Here is a 16,226-nt window from a genome sequence, read left to right on the forward strand (position 1 = left end):
TGCATCTGTCCACCTGTTCACCCTTCGCCAGCAATTTGTACCGCATCAGATCCTCACATGCAGTGTGACCAACAGGCAGCCAACATTGGCAGCTTTGCCCGTATCCACTCTGGGAATTCTTGCATTTGTGCCTCGTTCGCAAGTTTGACAAAACTCCTCATTCTTCTGAATATGGAATTCTCTATGTCTGAGCTGCGACCATGCAACCTTAATTGGAAGTGTAGTGTAATGTCTTGGCTCAGGGGAAGGATAGGAGCTGCACATCCCATTAGGAGGATGTTTCAGCTTGCACATTGCACACGGTAATTAGAGGAAGAACTTCGAAATTAAAATACTGAGGTAGAGACAGTTAGTGGAGGAAGTTTATCTAAAATCCAACTTCCTCTTACTTTTGTCTTCCTTCCTCGTCTTGGACATTATTGCTATTCTTTGATTGTAACTTTATACAGATTGCCAATTTGTAATGATAAAGACTCAAAAGTTTAGTAGAAAGTCAATTTGTAACATTTAATCACATAAATGGTGACATAATAAGAAACTGCGGTTATTTCCTTACCAAATAAATGTTAAACTTGGCAGACATAGAGCTTCTATCAACACACTTCAGCCTTCCTTTGAAGTTTGAATTTTTCACCATTTCGAATACGCCCATTGTGGATAAGAATTTGAGTGTTTTACAATATTTTGGCTGCACTCTCAAAGCCTTGAAAGAACTCCTTAGGTAACTCTATCCAGTGGAAGGATAACGGTGGTTCACTCTTGCTGAGATTGTGTGCAGAGAGGGCGAGAGAAGGAGATGAAACATTGTGTTCTAACCGGCCAGCAGATCCAGAGCTGTGCACATCAATCATCGGCCTCTGGTCTGTACCCGGAGTTCAAACATCACTTTAAAGATGTCCCTCTAGGTGCAACTAGTAGCGGTTTTAATTTGAACACGATATGATACTGCAGCCAAGCAGATCTATTAAAGATGAGACCTTGGCAGGAGTCCTGAGCTGGCACCCAGACAAGTACAGAACAGACCGCATCTGTCTTTCATTCATCTCAGGTATAAAGTAAACCCACCAAGTTGGAATAGCAAGTGAGGAACTTCTGAAATGAATTCCCAAAAGTCAAGGGTTATTTTCTGGAGAGAGAAAAAGAAATGGCAGATGGAATCATGATGCAAGTTGAGGAATTTCATTATTTCAAGCTGCAGTGTGAAGACCCTTAATTTTCTTTTCCTTCCATACTCTAAATTGAGTATGACAACATTTCAACAGCAGTGATGTGAGCGCCCCGTGGATTTGTAACACTGTGTTTAAAAAGGCACAGAGGACAGGGCTCGAAGTCTGAAGTCAAAGCTGGGCGTAGACGTTTTTGTGTATGTACAGTAAGAGAGCGGGCAGCTGGTGTCACCGAGGGAGATCGGAAGGGCAGCGATCTGTTTCCTTCCGTCTCTGCCCCCCAGGAAGGTGATGAAGGTGATGCTGACAGACGAGGCGGTGAGGGTTTAAGCCGCAGGGTGGGCGACCCTAATGAAAGCTGAACTTTACAGCTGTTCAGTGATTGAACTCTCACAGTCGAGTGGGCATGCGGCTCCTGCAGTGCCTGAGACTTGTTCTGGGGCAGTGGAGCGCAGTCCGTGAAAGGCCTGCAGTTGGGTTTAATTGTGACTGATAGTGTTTCGCTCCATTCCATCAGTTCGCCCCGGTGACACAGGGAGGATGTACAGAGAGTAAACAGAAGAGCAAAACTTAAAGATTTTCTCTTTGTGTAGTTTTAGCTGCATTGTTGTGTTTTTGTATCTGTTTTTGTGTGTTTTTGATCGTCAACAGAACAGATCAACCCGAAAAGAGAAACATGTCCCTGGCTGCATTGTTACTGCTACTTTACCACCAAACAGCTAAATCATTCATTTAAGCACTTCATGCATTTAATTAAACAATGGGTTTATTTGCTGTTGTTTGCACATTTTGAGGAACACACATTTCACTAAAGCTTAGCCGACCCCCCTCCATCACAGCATCACCCTGTGACCCATCAGTCATGTAACAGGTGTAATGAGGCAGCGGCGAAGAGGAATGAATGCATAGCCATAAATTTCTGCAGCAATTAATGTCTAATCTCTCATATGCAATATGCACGTGTGTGAAAACGGTTTAATTCAGCCAGCTTTCTATGGCTGCTCTCAATCCCCCCGGGGCTCACTTTACTGATATGCCTGTGGGGGAGACATTTCTGTACGACTGTGGAAATGAGGCAGCACTAATGTCCTCTTCCTCAGCTGTGCCCACACTCGTTACTGTCTGTGCGTGTGTGTGTGTGTGTGTGTGTGTGTGTGTGTGTGTGCACGCGCGTGTGTGTGTGTGTGTGCGCGTGTGTGTGTGTGTGTGTGTGTCAGGACCTGGGAAGTTCCGATGGTCCTCCGCGGAACTGGAAGGGCATAGGAATCGCCATGGTGGTGATCGTGGCTGTCATGTCTCTGGTCATTCTCTCAGTCATCCTCCTCACACCTGGTAAGCATTGAAGAGGTGTAATGTGGAAATTTGAAAAGGAAATGAGTTCTGTGCCACAAAATGTAAATTTCCATGACAAAACTAAGTGACACTGTAATGAATTTTGTCCACAAATTCATCATCATCTTTGTCATTTACTGGACGGAATACAAATCATTTCACATTTCATGGGCAGTAAATTTAGATAGATTTTTACCTTTGCTTCTCTTCCTCTGAAGACGAATCCCATCTGTTACTTCGTTCCCATCTCACCATGGAGGATCTGGAGAGCGCAGAGTTCAAAGTTCATGACCCCTCTGTGGCATGGTTGAATGGTAAGGATCTATGTCTGACACATTGATTACCCAGATTGGAAAAAAGTGCCTGTGTCAATGTAATGACGTCACATGAAGATGAGGCGCTGGTTCGCAGTATCTCTAACAACGCACCCTTATTAACCCTCGTCAGAAAATGAAGTGGCTCTCCGTACCAGAGAGGGACATGTCTTGTCCTACAGCCTCCTGAGCAACCTCACCTCCACCATGCTGGACAACATCTCTCTGGTGAGCTATCGCCATATCGTTTATGAGGGAAAAGGTCAGGACTAAGTATTGATGGACTCATGCACACAAACAACTGGACAAATTGACACGTCAATACAGAAGCGCTTTTGGATACAGAGCAGTCATGTCCGCAGTTTCACATCCAATTGTTGAGTTATTTACAGAATAACACCCAGCCAGATTCTTCCTGATTTGGCTGCTCGGTGGTGAGCCCTCCAAGAGATTTCCAAGCGGGGGCGTCATTTGCACCGCCTCTGCGCGATACTGACAGTGTTATATGGGTCACTGCCGAGGAGCCTTGTGTTGTCAGGTTGAGGAGAGGTCTCTGAACTCTCCTCTCTCTCCTCGTTAGCTGTGGAGTGTCATCTCTGCTTCTCTTAATTCCCAAAAAAGTCTTTCTTTTATGAATACATATGAGGAGCTTCTCCAGATAAACGAGCCAATTTGCAAAATACTATGCCACAATTTAAGGATAAAATTCACACAAGACTAATCAGAAGTTGTGTTGGCTTCTCTTCTTTCTTTTTCTAGGACCTGACCTCAACCAAATTCCAAGTATCTGCAGATAAGAGTTTTCTCCTCTTGGCTCATAATATTCGCCCGGTAAGTTTTTGTGAGAATAAATGTTCAGAAGAGATTAATTGCCCAAGTTGACTCAGAAAAAAAAATCAAGCTTATTAACTTCAGAGAACATGCAGGACAATAAATCATAGGCAAGCCATTACCACTCACACACCTGCATGTGTGTCTTGCAGGCCACCAGTGGCTGTGAAACAACAGTGACATGCATCCTAATCACATCCTACAGGGCAGGAATGGGGGGGGGGGCAAAGAAACAAGTGTAAAAGGGAGAGCAGGTTGTGTGTGTGTGTGTGTGTGTGAGTGTGTTGGGGGGTAGTCAGATCTGCTGCCGCAGCAGTCCTGGGCTCTGTAACACTATAACACTACCAGCCGGATGACTAGGATAACATATGGGGAGCTGAATATTTAAAGTGGCTAATGGCAGAAGGTGCAGGGTGAGCGATCAGTTTGATGTGGAATGCGCAGATGGGGGAGGGGAGAGATCAAGGAGATGAAGAGGTGGAAGGAAGTTGGAGCTGTGGTAATGAAATCTCCCCGCCGGTTTGGTGGAGGATTTTAATGGGATGCGGACGGGAATCAAATTCTCACTCACAAGTGGTTTGAGCTAAATGTTGACTCACATCAGCAATGTGGACAGCAAACACACGTTTCCTCTCCTCGCTGTAACGCTGCATAATGCTCCTTCAACGCCTACATCACCCTCTCCCCACACACTCGATAAATACCTATGCCTTTAATAAATTGTTGAATCTCATTTTCAAGGGCAGCAGAGTTGTGTAATGTGCAAGTAATCGACGAGAGGAGAAAATAGAATTAGGAGGAAATAAAAGCCTTCAGCCACTACATTACTTTATTAAAAACCACAACACAGCATGAGCTGGGAAGATACTGCTCTCTCTCTCTCTCTCTCTCTCTCTCTCTCTCTCTCTCTCTCTCTCTCTCCTTCTCTTCCTCTCTCTCTTCCCCCTCTTTACCCCCCCCCCCCCTCTTTCTTCTATCTCTCTGGCGTTCCTTCAAAGATCTGCTTCTTCTCTCATCATTGCGTATCATATTTTCCCAGAGTGTGTTGGGGATGTTGCGCCTGTTGCCGTTGCCGTTACAGCATTCGTTATAAACAAAGCATTCCCTCTAAATGATGTACCAGCTCTTCTTTCAAATCTGTTTGTGCAGATATCGACGCTGAGCAGAGAGAGGATGTTTGTTTGTTTGCTTGCTGGCTTGGTCAGCTTATGCTGTGCTCTGTCATTAGCATCGCTTCCTTTGATATCAGCAGGAATTATGTCTCCTGATCTGTATGCTCAGTATGTACACACACTAGAAGAAATCAGAGACAGCGGGTACGCCACCTGGATTCATGCCTCTATTTTGCAATTCATATCTGTGTGTGTCGGTGTGTGTTTGTACGCATGGTTGGCAGTTTTTGTTCCACGCAGGATTTTCCTCCCTTCTCCTCCTCGTTGTCTCTCTCTCTCTCCCTCTCTCTCTCTCTCTCTCTCTCTCTCTCTCTCTCTCTCTCTCTCTCTCTGTATCTCTCTCTCCCTCACTCTTCCTCTCCCTCTCCCTCTCACTCACTTTTTTCTGTCTATCTTGGTTGGATTTATGCTGACCGAAGCAGTTTGCAGCCAGCACCAGCCTCCCTGTTTCGGGAGAGGAGCAGCATGCCGCCGACAATGGCAGAGAATGAGGTAGAGGAGGGAGCAAGAGTGATGCAGAGACTGGAAGAAAGGAGAATCACGTGTGATGGAGGGGAGGAAAATGGAAAGTGTTCCATTTTCCCTCAGATACGGTGTCCAATCAAAATCAATCAGAATGGTTATCAAAGAGTGACAGAGATTCTAACACAAGAGAGCTGCAGTGGAGAGAAATGGATGAGTGGGTTGTGGGTAAAGTTAAAAGGCTTCTCTGGATTCTGTATTCACTCTGGAGGCTTTACAGAAGGTTTTGTGCCTGGTGGGGGGAAAATAAATGGGTTATGATAAGAGGGGATGGGGATGGGGTCCAGGAAAAACAGATTTCCTTAGGGGGTCTCTCTTCAAAGCCTGTTTGATTTAGACAGGTTCATGTGCTCCAGGAAAGAAAGAGTGAGAGAGTGAGATGGAGATGAAGACAGGAGAAAAAGAAAGGCTACATATTCTAAAAGAGTGATTGCAGGGTAGTTTTGATGAAATGGAGGATAGATGAGTCGAGGCAAATGTACCGCTGCCTGCCAAGATAGTGCAGCGGGACATACATAATGCCAAGGGAGTCGTGTCTGCACTCTGCAGCAAGCGCGGTTGGGTGCTGGTATCAAAGGCAGCGTGTTATGGAACAGCTAAGAAATGCTTGTAAGGCAAGAACAGTGTTGCGAGAGGAGGATGCTATTATCTCTGTGCTGTGACTCTTGCAGTTTACAATAGTTACCAGGATCTATCCTCATGCAAGCAGTGCTGTAATCACCGCTGTGTTTCTTTGTCACTTTATCCCACACAGGCTTCTGAGGGTTCCATCCGTGTGTTATATACTCCACCCCCTTTTTTTCCCTCTTCTGCATTGACTGGGGAGGGGGTGTCTAGTAATGGGCCAGATGAGCAGAACAATCTGGAGGATTTATGATATGTTTCTGGCAGCCACATTACATTTCACTGTGCCTTTCTAAGACAGATGCTCTTACTCTCTTTGGCGCGCACACACACACAGCCACTCTGTTTTGTTTATTTCATAATAATACACATTTGCCGTCAGATTAATGATGTTATATCATGAGCAGAATCACCGGCTTCCTTACAAATCATGCCTTGCTGATGCAACACAGCGCTGATGCCAATGCTGGTCTCCAGCAGTGACACTCTGCTGTAAATCAACCTCATCCTCTGTTGGGTTCTTCCTTTTGTCCTTCTTTATTGCCGTTACTATTCTGCTGCTTCCTTATCCTTACAAACCTGCCACACTGCAATCAGCATTCAGCTCCAAATTAGAAAGCTACAGCATCCACTTCCTGTCTTTACCCCTGCAGCTTTAGCTCTGCGTCTCTCCACCTTTGCATTTCCTAACAAGGAATAACAGGGAGAATCCAATTTCACTGCTAATTGTGCTGTATAGAAGATGTGGCATTTAATTTCTTTAGGCATTGACTCTCCACAACACAAGCCCAAGGCTCTTAGAGGCCAGTGGGCAAACAGCCTGCTTGGGAAAAAGAAAGGGTGAAATCAATACATTACCTAGAATTCATCAGGTAATGCTGAGATCAATTGCAGTCACACACATACGCATACACACACACACACACACACACACACACATACACACACACACACACACACACACACATTCATTGATTTTGGTCTCTAGTCTTTTTCACTGTGTTAATTTAATTATTCATCGAGCCGCTGACGCTCAGGTCAGAGTTGCAACAGCGTTGCCAGCCACAATGGATCTCACAGGGAATGAGATAAGCTGTAATAATGCTACTTAATGAGTATTCCTGTCGTCCCTTTCACACATCATGTCTTTAATATTCTCGCTAAAGTGGAAGGGTCCCCGTGATTGAAGATGCCTCTCGTTCAGAGCCTGATCATAGACATGATGGATCGTGGATGAAATTGCTGCCAGAGGTTTAATTTACAGGTCATGTCGGATTTCTCCTTTTCCCATTCACTGTCAATATTGTCTTAAACATGGATAATGAATTAATAGTTTAAGAAAGCAATTATGGAGCACAGCTGAACAGTTTAAATGCTAATTACCACACACACTCGCATTGGCATTTACAAGGTGCTGAGCTACTGATTTGGTGAAGCAAGAACAATTTTCCTTGATGAAACAACATTTAATTGATATGATAGTTGAAATTGAATTAACAAGAAGGGCATTAGAGCACATACATCAGCCAACAATAAGCCAAGACAACATTGCGATGTTCACATAATATACTGGCCGAAACAAGAGGAAATGATGAGGATAAACACACCAGCAACTCCATGAATGCTGCACCTGCCCAAGGAAATACTTTACTTCATCAGATCCAGATCCTTCCAAACCAAAATGCACTTATTGATCACCTATCAGGGGATGAATATAGGTGTTTTGTCTTTATAAGAAAAAATAATGATTTTTGTCTTATTGCTAAACTGTAAGCAGCCTTTGGACTGTACTACATGTTTTTCTCACAAGTGTGTACACATGTGCGTGAGTGTATTGTCGTCTAAGCGCAGCACATCTCTTGTGCATGATATCCTTTACCTCTTTCAGGTGTTCTCTCAGTCCTTCACAGCCTCCTATGCTTTCTACAGTGTGGCTAATGGGTAGGTAGAACCCTGAATGCAACTGCATGGGCTGCACTGGGCATGAGCATTACCAACGCAAGCAGACCTGCGGATAGAAAAAGTTCTCCTAAGTGTGTCTCATTGAATCAGATCCTGTTGTGTTTTTTGTCAGACATGCATCAGTTTGCCTTCCAGGTTCCATATCCCAAATGTTTGTAGATTCATATTGTATCACTCAGAAACTCCATGGTAGCTGTGGATGGTTGCCTGGACACCGATGAGGGATGCCTTGAACTTGAGGAGGCCTTGCAATATTGATTCATTGCTTGAGTTCATTGCCTTGGGGGAAATGTCTGCCTGTCTTGAGGCTAGAAACACAGAAAAAGTAATGTTGCACTATTGCATGAGTCCCGTTCTTAGTTTTGTTTTCCCTCTTTGCATCTTGCTCCTGGTCCTGACTTGATCTCTCTCAAGAAAAGATCTGGGGTGTGGATGGGCCTTGTGGGTCGAAACTCTGTATATACTGGCTTTGAATAAGACAGTCATCCTTGATATAGGTGAGTTTGTGTGTGTGTGTGTTCCAGAGATCAGCTGGAGCTTGTCCCTGCAGAGGGTGAGAAATCAGAGCTACAGTTTGCATCCTGGGGGCCTCAGGGGAACCAGCTGGTAAGCCACACTGTCGCTCTTCTTAGTTTAGCTCATTTTCTCCTTGACTAGCACACCTATCAGTCACACCTGCCAGTGTTATAAAAATGGCAAGAGTATGACCCCATAATAATGTCAGCAGTTTGGTTTCTTTCTTATTTTGAGATGAACCCTAGCATTCAGGGTATTGTGTTGACTGTGTTGCTATAATGAGGTTGTTTAACACTAATCATATCATTCATCTGTCTTCTCCGGGCTGGGATTTGCTTCTGCTGCTGTGTCCATGCTCATCTGCAACATATTAACTGGAGAGTTAAGATGCATTGGCTCACATTCAGACACGCTGGCCGTTGATTTGCTCTTGGATGGCAGCCGATGCTTATTCAGGCAGCCAGCATTGAAGCCTGCATTCATACTGTTTCTGATAATGGATTGTACTGATCCGCCTGTGGCTGCTGTTATGCCAGGCCTACGTGTTTGATGGTGATATCTACTACAAGCCGAGCGTGACCAGCAAACCCCTGCGGCTCACGTCCACTGGCCAGGAGCAGAATGTGGTTAATGGACTCTCCGACTGGACATATGAGGGTAGGATGTATTCTAGACACAGCAGTAACATTTCTCACTTAGGTGGTGGGGTGGAACACCAATTTGATGTTAAAAAATAATGAAAACTGTCCTCATCTTTTATGTTGACCTTATTACATTTGCTTCAACAGAGGAGGTGCTGCTGACTTATGTTGCCCATTGGTGGGCTATGGATGGGGCGCGGTTGGCGTACCTCACCATCAACAACTCTGCCACACCTGTAATGGAAATCCCTCGCTTCCTGGGTGGCCTCTACCCTTCCAATCTGTTCTACCCCTACCCCAAGGTGAACACACGGGTTGAACGGATGTGCCAGAAACCCTTACTAAAAAAAATTCTTTTGAACTTATTTGATGCTGTTCTTTGTCGGTTGCTTGTGCTCGTAGGCCGGCTCAAGTATCCCCTCAGTCAGTCTGTTTGTGGTGAATCTGTATGGTCCAGCTCACACCCTGGAGATGATGCCTCCTGATTCTCTCAGGACCAGGTAGGACCTCAACATGTTAGACGTTTCCTGCCATGAACACAGATTCTACCCGATCGCACTTTTTTCATGGTTTCTTTGCTCCACTCTATGAACGGTCGTGTTTCATTTCCTGCCTCACTCCTTTAGAGACAGCTACATCTCCATGGTGACTTGGATCAGTAGCACCCGCCTTGCAGTTCGATGGCTGAATCGTGCCCAGAACCAATCAATGCTTTGCGTGTGCGAGGCCACCACAGGGGCATGCTCAGAGGTGAGCCGTCATCAGTTGTTCCGCATTAGTAATTTAATGGATCGCCTCTGCAATTTACAGCTGTAATGGAATTTTCTTCTTTTGCAGTGTGTAGAGTTATGACCAATTCCCTTAAGATCTCATGTCTTGACTGACTGGATTAATATTTAAGATCATTTGCTACATGTGAAGAATTTTGAATGATGCACTGCAGTGTTTTGTATTGCTTGTCCTCTTTCTGTAATCCTCATAGATTTCAGTTTCTCAGCTGGCAATAACATATTTATGCTATATTTAATAACGAATGATCATAATAATAGGTTTTATTTATGAAATGCTTTTTAAACACTGTGTAAGGTGTATGTTTAAGCAATTTCTAAATGGTGTGAATAATCCAACCCAAATCGATATGTGCTTTTAAATCCTAGAAACAGAAAATGGCCATGGATTTAATGCAAAACCAGCGGCAGGTAGGTACTGCGCAAGAGGGGAAAAATCCTGTTTACAGCTATTTATCAGTGTCAGTGAACCAGCTATAGAGGTGTGAGACTATATTTCTCTTGACTCGGTCTCTCTCTCTCTCTCTGGCCCGACAGGACGAGCCTTTGTTTTCATCCGAGGGGTCTGTCTTTTATATGATCATGCCAGCAAAGCAGGGGGCCCGTGGAGAGTTTCACCACATTGCCAGTCTTTCAGCCCAGGTCAGTGTTTAGACAGTTAACTTTAATTCCGTTGTGTCATCCCTGAGTAATTTCTGACAAAATTGCTCATTAACGTTTCGACAGGATGACATAAAACACTATGTGATTGTACAGCTCTTGACAGCAAAGAGGTTGAACCCTGTTTTCCTATGACAGACTTTGTCAATGTTTATTTTTTACCTAATTGTGCAATGATTACTGGAAAACTCTTCTCAGCCAAGTGTTTATCTGAGGAGTTATATCTGATGCTTTACATTTGTGAAGGGATGTTAATATGTGTAACTAACTATGCAATTTATGTACCCCTTTCTTATCTTACAGTAAAGAATTTAATTTAATTAGCCCTTAAAATGTAATTTATAGATGTTTGTTGAGTGCTAAAGTCCTGCACTTCTGGGCTCATAAATGTCACTACAGCTTTAGACTCAAATCCTCTCCTGTGTCTCTCTCAATTATGTCCCATTGTGTAAATAACAATGATTACAAGCATGCTCTACTGCTCTGTATTCATCTTCATCCTCATTTTTAACAGCTTCTAACTCACTCGCTGTGTTGCGGCACCTATTTTTACTCATTATTTCACCTTATTTCTGTATTCCTCTTCATCTCTGTTTCTCTGCATGTGTGTCACGCAGCCTGCCATCCCCTCTGTCCCTCCTCGCTTCTTGACATCGGGGAACTGGGACGTCACCTTGCTGTGCGCCTTAGACGAGAAAGCTGGGAAGATGTATGTGAGAGCCATGGAGAGTGGAGCCATGCTGAAATGCCTTTTATCATCCCAAGTTCATTTCAGTGACTGTACAGCACAAGTGACAGGAGGAGAGCAGAATAGTGGTCATTAATATGATGATAACCTCTCTGTTAGCTTAGAGGGGTTCTCATGAGTGTCAGCTTCTGGAGAGTAAATTCCTTCATTAAGCCAGTGGTGGTGAATATCAGATTTTCCATTCAAAAGACCCCAGTGAGTCAATTTAACATATTTTCATTGATCTCAGCAGCAACGGCAAAGCAAAGAGGACAGAGGATTAGTTTCACGTTGCCAGAGCAGACCTAAATCTCTGTTACTCAGGGGCACAAACCGTCCATGCACACACTGATGGAGCTGCAACTGTGTGTAACATCAGAGAGAATCATGGCGAGTCTATTGAAGTATGTTGCCAGATTTGTGCAGTCCCGAAGGACTTCTTTAGCAGAGCTCTGCTTATACCCGTTAAGAAGTGGATAGCAAGCATATTTAATATTAAATCCACACTAAATGCTTCGATACTTGAAATGCTGATGCGAATTAAATCTGATTTCAGTAACTTATTGTTTATCTGATCAATTGTCTCCTTACCAGCTTTTTCCTGAGTATGGAGGAATCCAGACAAAGCAGACACCTTTACAGGTAAACATGCAGCTATGAGAAAATACTACATACACACATAATGGCCTTTCATTCAATCTGGCTTTAACCGAAAAACATTTGTTATATAGCCTGAAAGATAAATTACCACACAGCAGCATAATGAAAGTACACGGTGCTGTGTTGATGATCGAAGCGGCTGATGAGACTTATGGTCTTCTCCCCGGCCCGTGATAAATACTCTACTCTCTTCCCTCATCAAACTCCTGGGATACATATCTTTTTATGACATAGCTCTGGGCTTCAGTAAATAGCTCAATATTACAGAGGGAGGGAGATGGCTTGTTTAACTTGTTCTGTGATTAATCGTATCTGAGATTTGTAAGCACCAGGACGGGGAGGAACATTTGCACATCGGGCACTTTGTTGTCTTTAAGAAAGCTTTTATGCTCAAACTTATTGAACACCAATCTACTCCCTGAATCATTTGTGTCCACACACAGGTATATATTCTTGATCTTGGCAATCAATTGGCTTCGTCTTACATCAAACTGCCTTGCTCTTCTGTACTGTTAAGTGGTTAATAACCCTCCTCTCTTATTTCAAAGTGTGGACCTGGATGGAGTCTTTGAGCGCCGCTGTATCTCCTGTGATCTCTTAGATGGATGTAGCTTTTTTAAAGCTGAATTCAGCCCCAATCAAACCTATTTCACACTCTATTGCCTCGGTAAATGAATCACTCACACAAACAAACACAAACAAGACCAATTAAAGCTGCCTTCTGCTCAGAATTGGCTTTGTAATGGTGTCTTGTCAATAATCCCCCAGGCCCAGGCATCCCGAAAGTGACAGTTCACAGTACAAAGGAACCCTCCAGTGAGTGACACACACACGTCATCATTGTCATTTGGCTGACAGCCTGCAGAGGGTGTTACAGTCATACAAACAGACCAGACAGACCTCTTACAGACCAGAATACAGATTTACTGTTTAATTGCATGGACTTTGTGGTTTCATGTTTGTGAACACTGCCCTCTGTCTGTGGCTCACAGTTATAGACTCTCTTCCTCTCTGGTTCTCTACATGACAAGCCACTGTGTCTATGTTCATGTTCAGGACAAGCAACATGCCTCTGTTGAGATTTATGTTTCTTCTTTGGGACATACAAGTACTACACCTGTGCTTTTTCTCCTTCAGGGTATGTTGTGCTGGAGGACAACAGCCCTTTGTCTAAAGCCCTGGAAGACAAGAGCCTCCCTGAGACCATCTTCAGGACACTTTCAGCAGACAACCACGGTACAAGGAGGAAATCTAGTTTGATTCACTGTGGCACTTGCTGTATGTACTGTATATCTCTCTGGTCTGTAAACATAAAAGTCAAGGGTAGACAATTATTTAGAACACTGGCCATAAAAATACTACCACTCACAGACTGTCAGACTGTCTTCAGCTTTGGGTAGAGAGCACTGGCTACACAAATCTCAGGCTGTAAGAGCCAAATATAGTGAAGTACCAAATTAGGACACAGGCTTGTTTTAGGTGATTAGGTCTCCTTGAGAATTTCAGTATGAGTCATGCCTTCCATTAGGGAGTTGCGCTACCAAGCATTCTTTCGGAATGCGGTGCAGTTAGAACATTCATGGGCGTGTTTGGATTGTGATTTTGTCATTGTTAACATATGCATTGGTTTAAAGGTGAGGGCAGTTACGGCAGATGTCAGGGGTTCAGAAGTGTTTCTGGTAGAAGGTGGCGTTGCGTTTTCCTGACATTCTACTGCCCCTGTTTGCTTTCATTAGATCTCCACCTGAAACTCTCTCTACCTCAGGGTTATGAGGCCAACCTGTACCCTCTGCTTGTCATTGTGTAAGTCTCACCAGCAGAGCACACTACCGGTTCCTTTGTAACCTTTCATCCCTGACCTTTCTCTCTGTTTTCAAACACATGTCATTGCATGTGTGGTGAGAGATGTCTGTCTTGACATGCAGGGATGGAGTTCCTGGCAGTCAGCTAGTGACAGAGGAATTTGCCCTGGGTTGGCCTCAGGTACTCTCCAGTGCTCACAATGTGGCGTTGGCCTGGGTGGACGGTAGGAGTGGCGTCGGCCGTGGACAGAAGACCCCCTCAGTGGATCCTCGCAAGCTTGGATCACTTAGAGTCAAAGATCATCTGGGAGTTGTAGAGTCAGTGCCATTATGCAATAACACAAGACTACATCATGGGCCAATCAGAACAATGCCAGTGCAGTGATTAAACCAATGAGATTGTGATGTTTCCACAGGTGGTTGATGCAGCTGCCTTACATCGATGATCGCCGGATGGCCCTCTATGGCAAGGTTACAAACTTAGTCATTTTTAAACTCTTAACTTCTATTAAATTAAATTACTGTGATTTTCCAGCTATGCAGACAAAAACGTTCTGTTTATTTAGCACATTCTGTGTCTCTTTTCAGGCATTTGGGGGTTATGTAACACTCAAGATGTTAGCTGCAACAGAGAAGCTGTTCCTGTGTACAGCTGCTGTAGCACCGATAACTGACTTCAGGCTTTACGGTGAGTCGAGATCATGCCATTATTGGGAATGGCATGTGACCTTTATAAGACTGACTACATTTATTTTATTGTAGTAATTTAACTCGTAAGCAATTTCACTTTTTTTCAGGCGCTGCCTTCTCAGAGAGGTTTTTAGGTGTTCCAGCAAAGGATGAACATGCTTATTCGGTGAGGCTTTAAACTTTTAAGGCTAAGAGCTCAACAATAAAGATCTGAATGGTTTCTCAAGTTCATGTTTACGTTTATGTTTTGGTTGTGCATCTTTTCAGACGGCCTCTTTGCTTGAGGAGGTTAACAAGCTAAAAGACGAGAACTTTCTTATTCTACATGGAACTGCAGATGGTGAGATTTGTTTAACTTTATCTAAACTTTCAGTGTGAAATCTTGAGTTTTCTCTTTCAGTGTTCACCTTAAATGAATGTGTGGGTGTGTGTGTGTGTTTGCCTGTGGTCACAAAGCGAGGGTACATTTCCAGCACAGCGCTGAGCTTCTGAGCCGACTGGTGAAGGTAGAAGCCAACTACTCTTTGCAGCTGTACCCAGATGAGGGCCACATTCTGAGAGAACCACGCAGCCTCCAGCACTTCCAGCGGACTCTGGTGAACTACATCCAAACCTGCTTGCAGCACAGCCTCCTACTCGAGCCTGTGGAGGAGGAAGAGGAGGGGGATGACTAAGCCCAGAGTTCCCCTTCTTCTGGAAAGACACTCTAAAGACTGAATGCCATCTTATGCATCAATTTCGGTTGAACCAGGCACAAGAGAACAGAAGTGGGGACCAAACACACCAGATCACTACTTACAACTTCTGGAGAATTTTATGTACTGTATCTTGTTCCCCACAATTGTTCCTGCTGTTACTTTGTATGTTTAAAGCCGTGTTTGTTTACAAAATGTCCACAAGGATATGTGGGCTAGTAGGCTGCTGATTCTGCCAAACGTTTACAAATAGTCAAAAACATGCATGTCATAATGGCTGCATGATGTGGGGAACTTTGCAATGCATCTTTCTGTGTTTTGCAGGTCTCAATTTAGCCCTTGAGGGTTAAGTGTGCAAAATCTGCCAAAATTAAGCCAGGAACACACTGTAAGAAATCCTTACTGATAATATGAAAAGGCTCCACTTTAAAACAGGGTGGTGATCAAATTGATACAGTCCATTTGAGAAAATAATAAATAGATAATAACTGTTGTATATAACTGAATATTAGCTTAACCTTTATTCAAGAAAGACCACAAGGCAACTTTCCAATCAACCCTGTTTTGATCAGGCTGGGCTGTTTCTGCAATTTTTAGGTTACGATCAGTGTTGATATTCTATGGTGTATTCCTGGCTTAAGTTAAATCACCATACTGATGGTTCTAAATGTGCCAAATACATTTTGTGGACTTTGAATACTGATTTTATTACCATTACTTGCATTAATTTGATTGAGAAAATGTATGCATTTGAGACTATTTAATCCACATGCTCAAATTCAAGTATGATTGCAAGAACGAACTGTAGAGGTTACAGTCTATGTAGGTATGTCTATTGTGTATATTTGGAAGGACGGTATGTTTCTGTTTTGATACATCTGGGCATTTTAATGATTTATCGTGTATTGCTGAATTAAAATATTACTTTGGACACACTGTTGAGTGGTTATGTCACACAATGACAGAGGCATTTGTCAGAGGCAGGCTGTCAAAAAATACCATCCCCCATACTGGTGAACTAGTGAAGTCGCATTTTGGCGCATACAGGAGGGGGTAATCGTGAAGTAGTACTTGATCTGTGCAGCCGGCCTATTTTCAGTAATGATTATCTACACTTATTGCTC

At 43.6% G+C, this 16,226-nt stretch overlaps 1 protein-coding gene across 1 annotated transcript in view; it reads left to right on the forward strand.

The window, feature by feature from the left end:
• Positions 1-15,993, forward strand: part of LOC143012812 (inactive dipeptidyl peptidase 10) — a 19,479-nt gene extending 3,486 nt beyond the window's left edge. The window contains exons 2-25 of the mRNA XM_076166131.1: positions 2,384-2,498; positions 2,717-2,812; positions 2,946-3,040; positions 3,572-3,643; positions 7,850-7,902; positions 8,448-8,529; positions 8,976-9,096; positions 9,228-9,382; positions 9,483-9,580; positions 9,707-9,830; positions 10,238-10,279; positions 10,406-10,510; positions 11,146-11,237; positions 11,850-11,897; positions 12,464-12,582; positions 12,684-12,731; positions 13,053-13,151; positions 13,652-13,718; positions 13,841-14,035; positions 14,134-14,188; positions 14,306-14,405; positions 14,515-14,573; positions 14,675-14,747; positions 14,864-15,993. Coding sequence (XP_076022246.1) covers positions 2,384-2,498; positions 2,717-2,812; positions 2,946-3,040; positions 3,572-3,643; positions 7,850-7,902; positions 8,448-8,529; positions 8,976-9,096; positions 9,228-9,382; positions 9,483-9,580; positions 9,707-9,830; positions 10,238-10,279; positions 10,406-10,510; positions 11,146-11,237; positions 11,850-11,897; positions 12,464-12,582; positions 12,684-12,731; positions 13,053-13,151; positions 13,652-13,718; positions 13,841-14,035; positions 14,134-14,188; positions 14,306-14,405; positions 14,515-14,573; positions 14,675-14,747; positions 14,864-15,081 — 2,331 coding nt within the window. The 3' untranslated portion in view covers positions 15,082-15,993. The remainder of the gene's footprint in view (positions 1-2,383; positions 2,499-2,716; positions 2,813-2,945; positions 3,041-3,571; positions 3,644-7,849; positions 7,903-8,447; positions 8,530-8,975; positions 9,097-9,227; positions 9,383-9,482; positions 9,581-9,706; positions 9,831-10,237; positions 10,280-10,405; positions 10,511-11,145; positions 11,238-11,849; positions 11,898-12,463; positions 12,583-12,683; positions 12,732-13,052; positions 13,152-13,651; positions 13,719-13,840; positions 14,036-14,133; positions 14,189-14,305; positions 14,406-14,514; positions 14,574-14,674; positions 14,748-14,863) is intronic.
• The last annotated feature ends 233 nt before the right edge of the window (positions 15,994-16,226 follow it).

This window comes from Genypterus blacodes, unplaced genomic scaffold (genome assembly GCF_046128005.1).
Source record: "Genypterus blacodes isolate CSIRO-AG114 ecotype Tasmania unplaced genomic scaffold, CSIRO-AGI_Gbla_v1 ptg000156l_1, whole genome shotgun sequence".
Taxonomy (NCBI): Eukaryota; Metazoa; Chordata; class Actinopteri; order Ophidiiformes; family Ophidiidae; genus Genypterus; species Genypterus blacodes.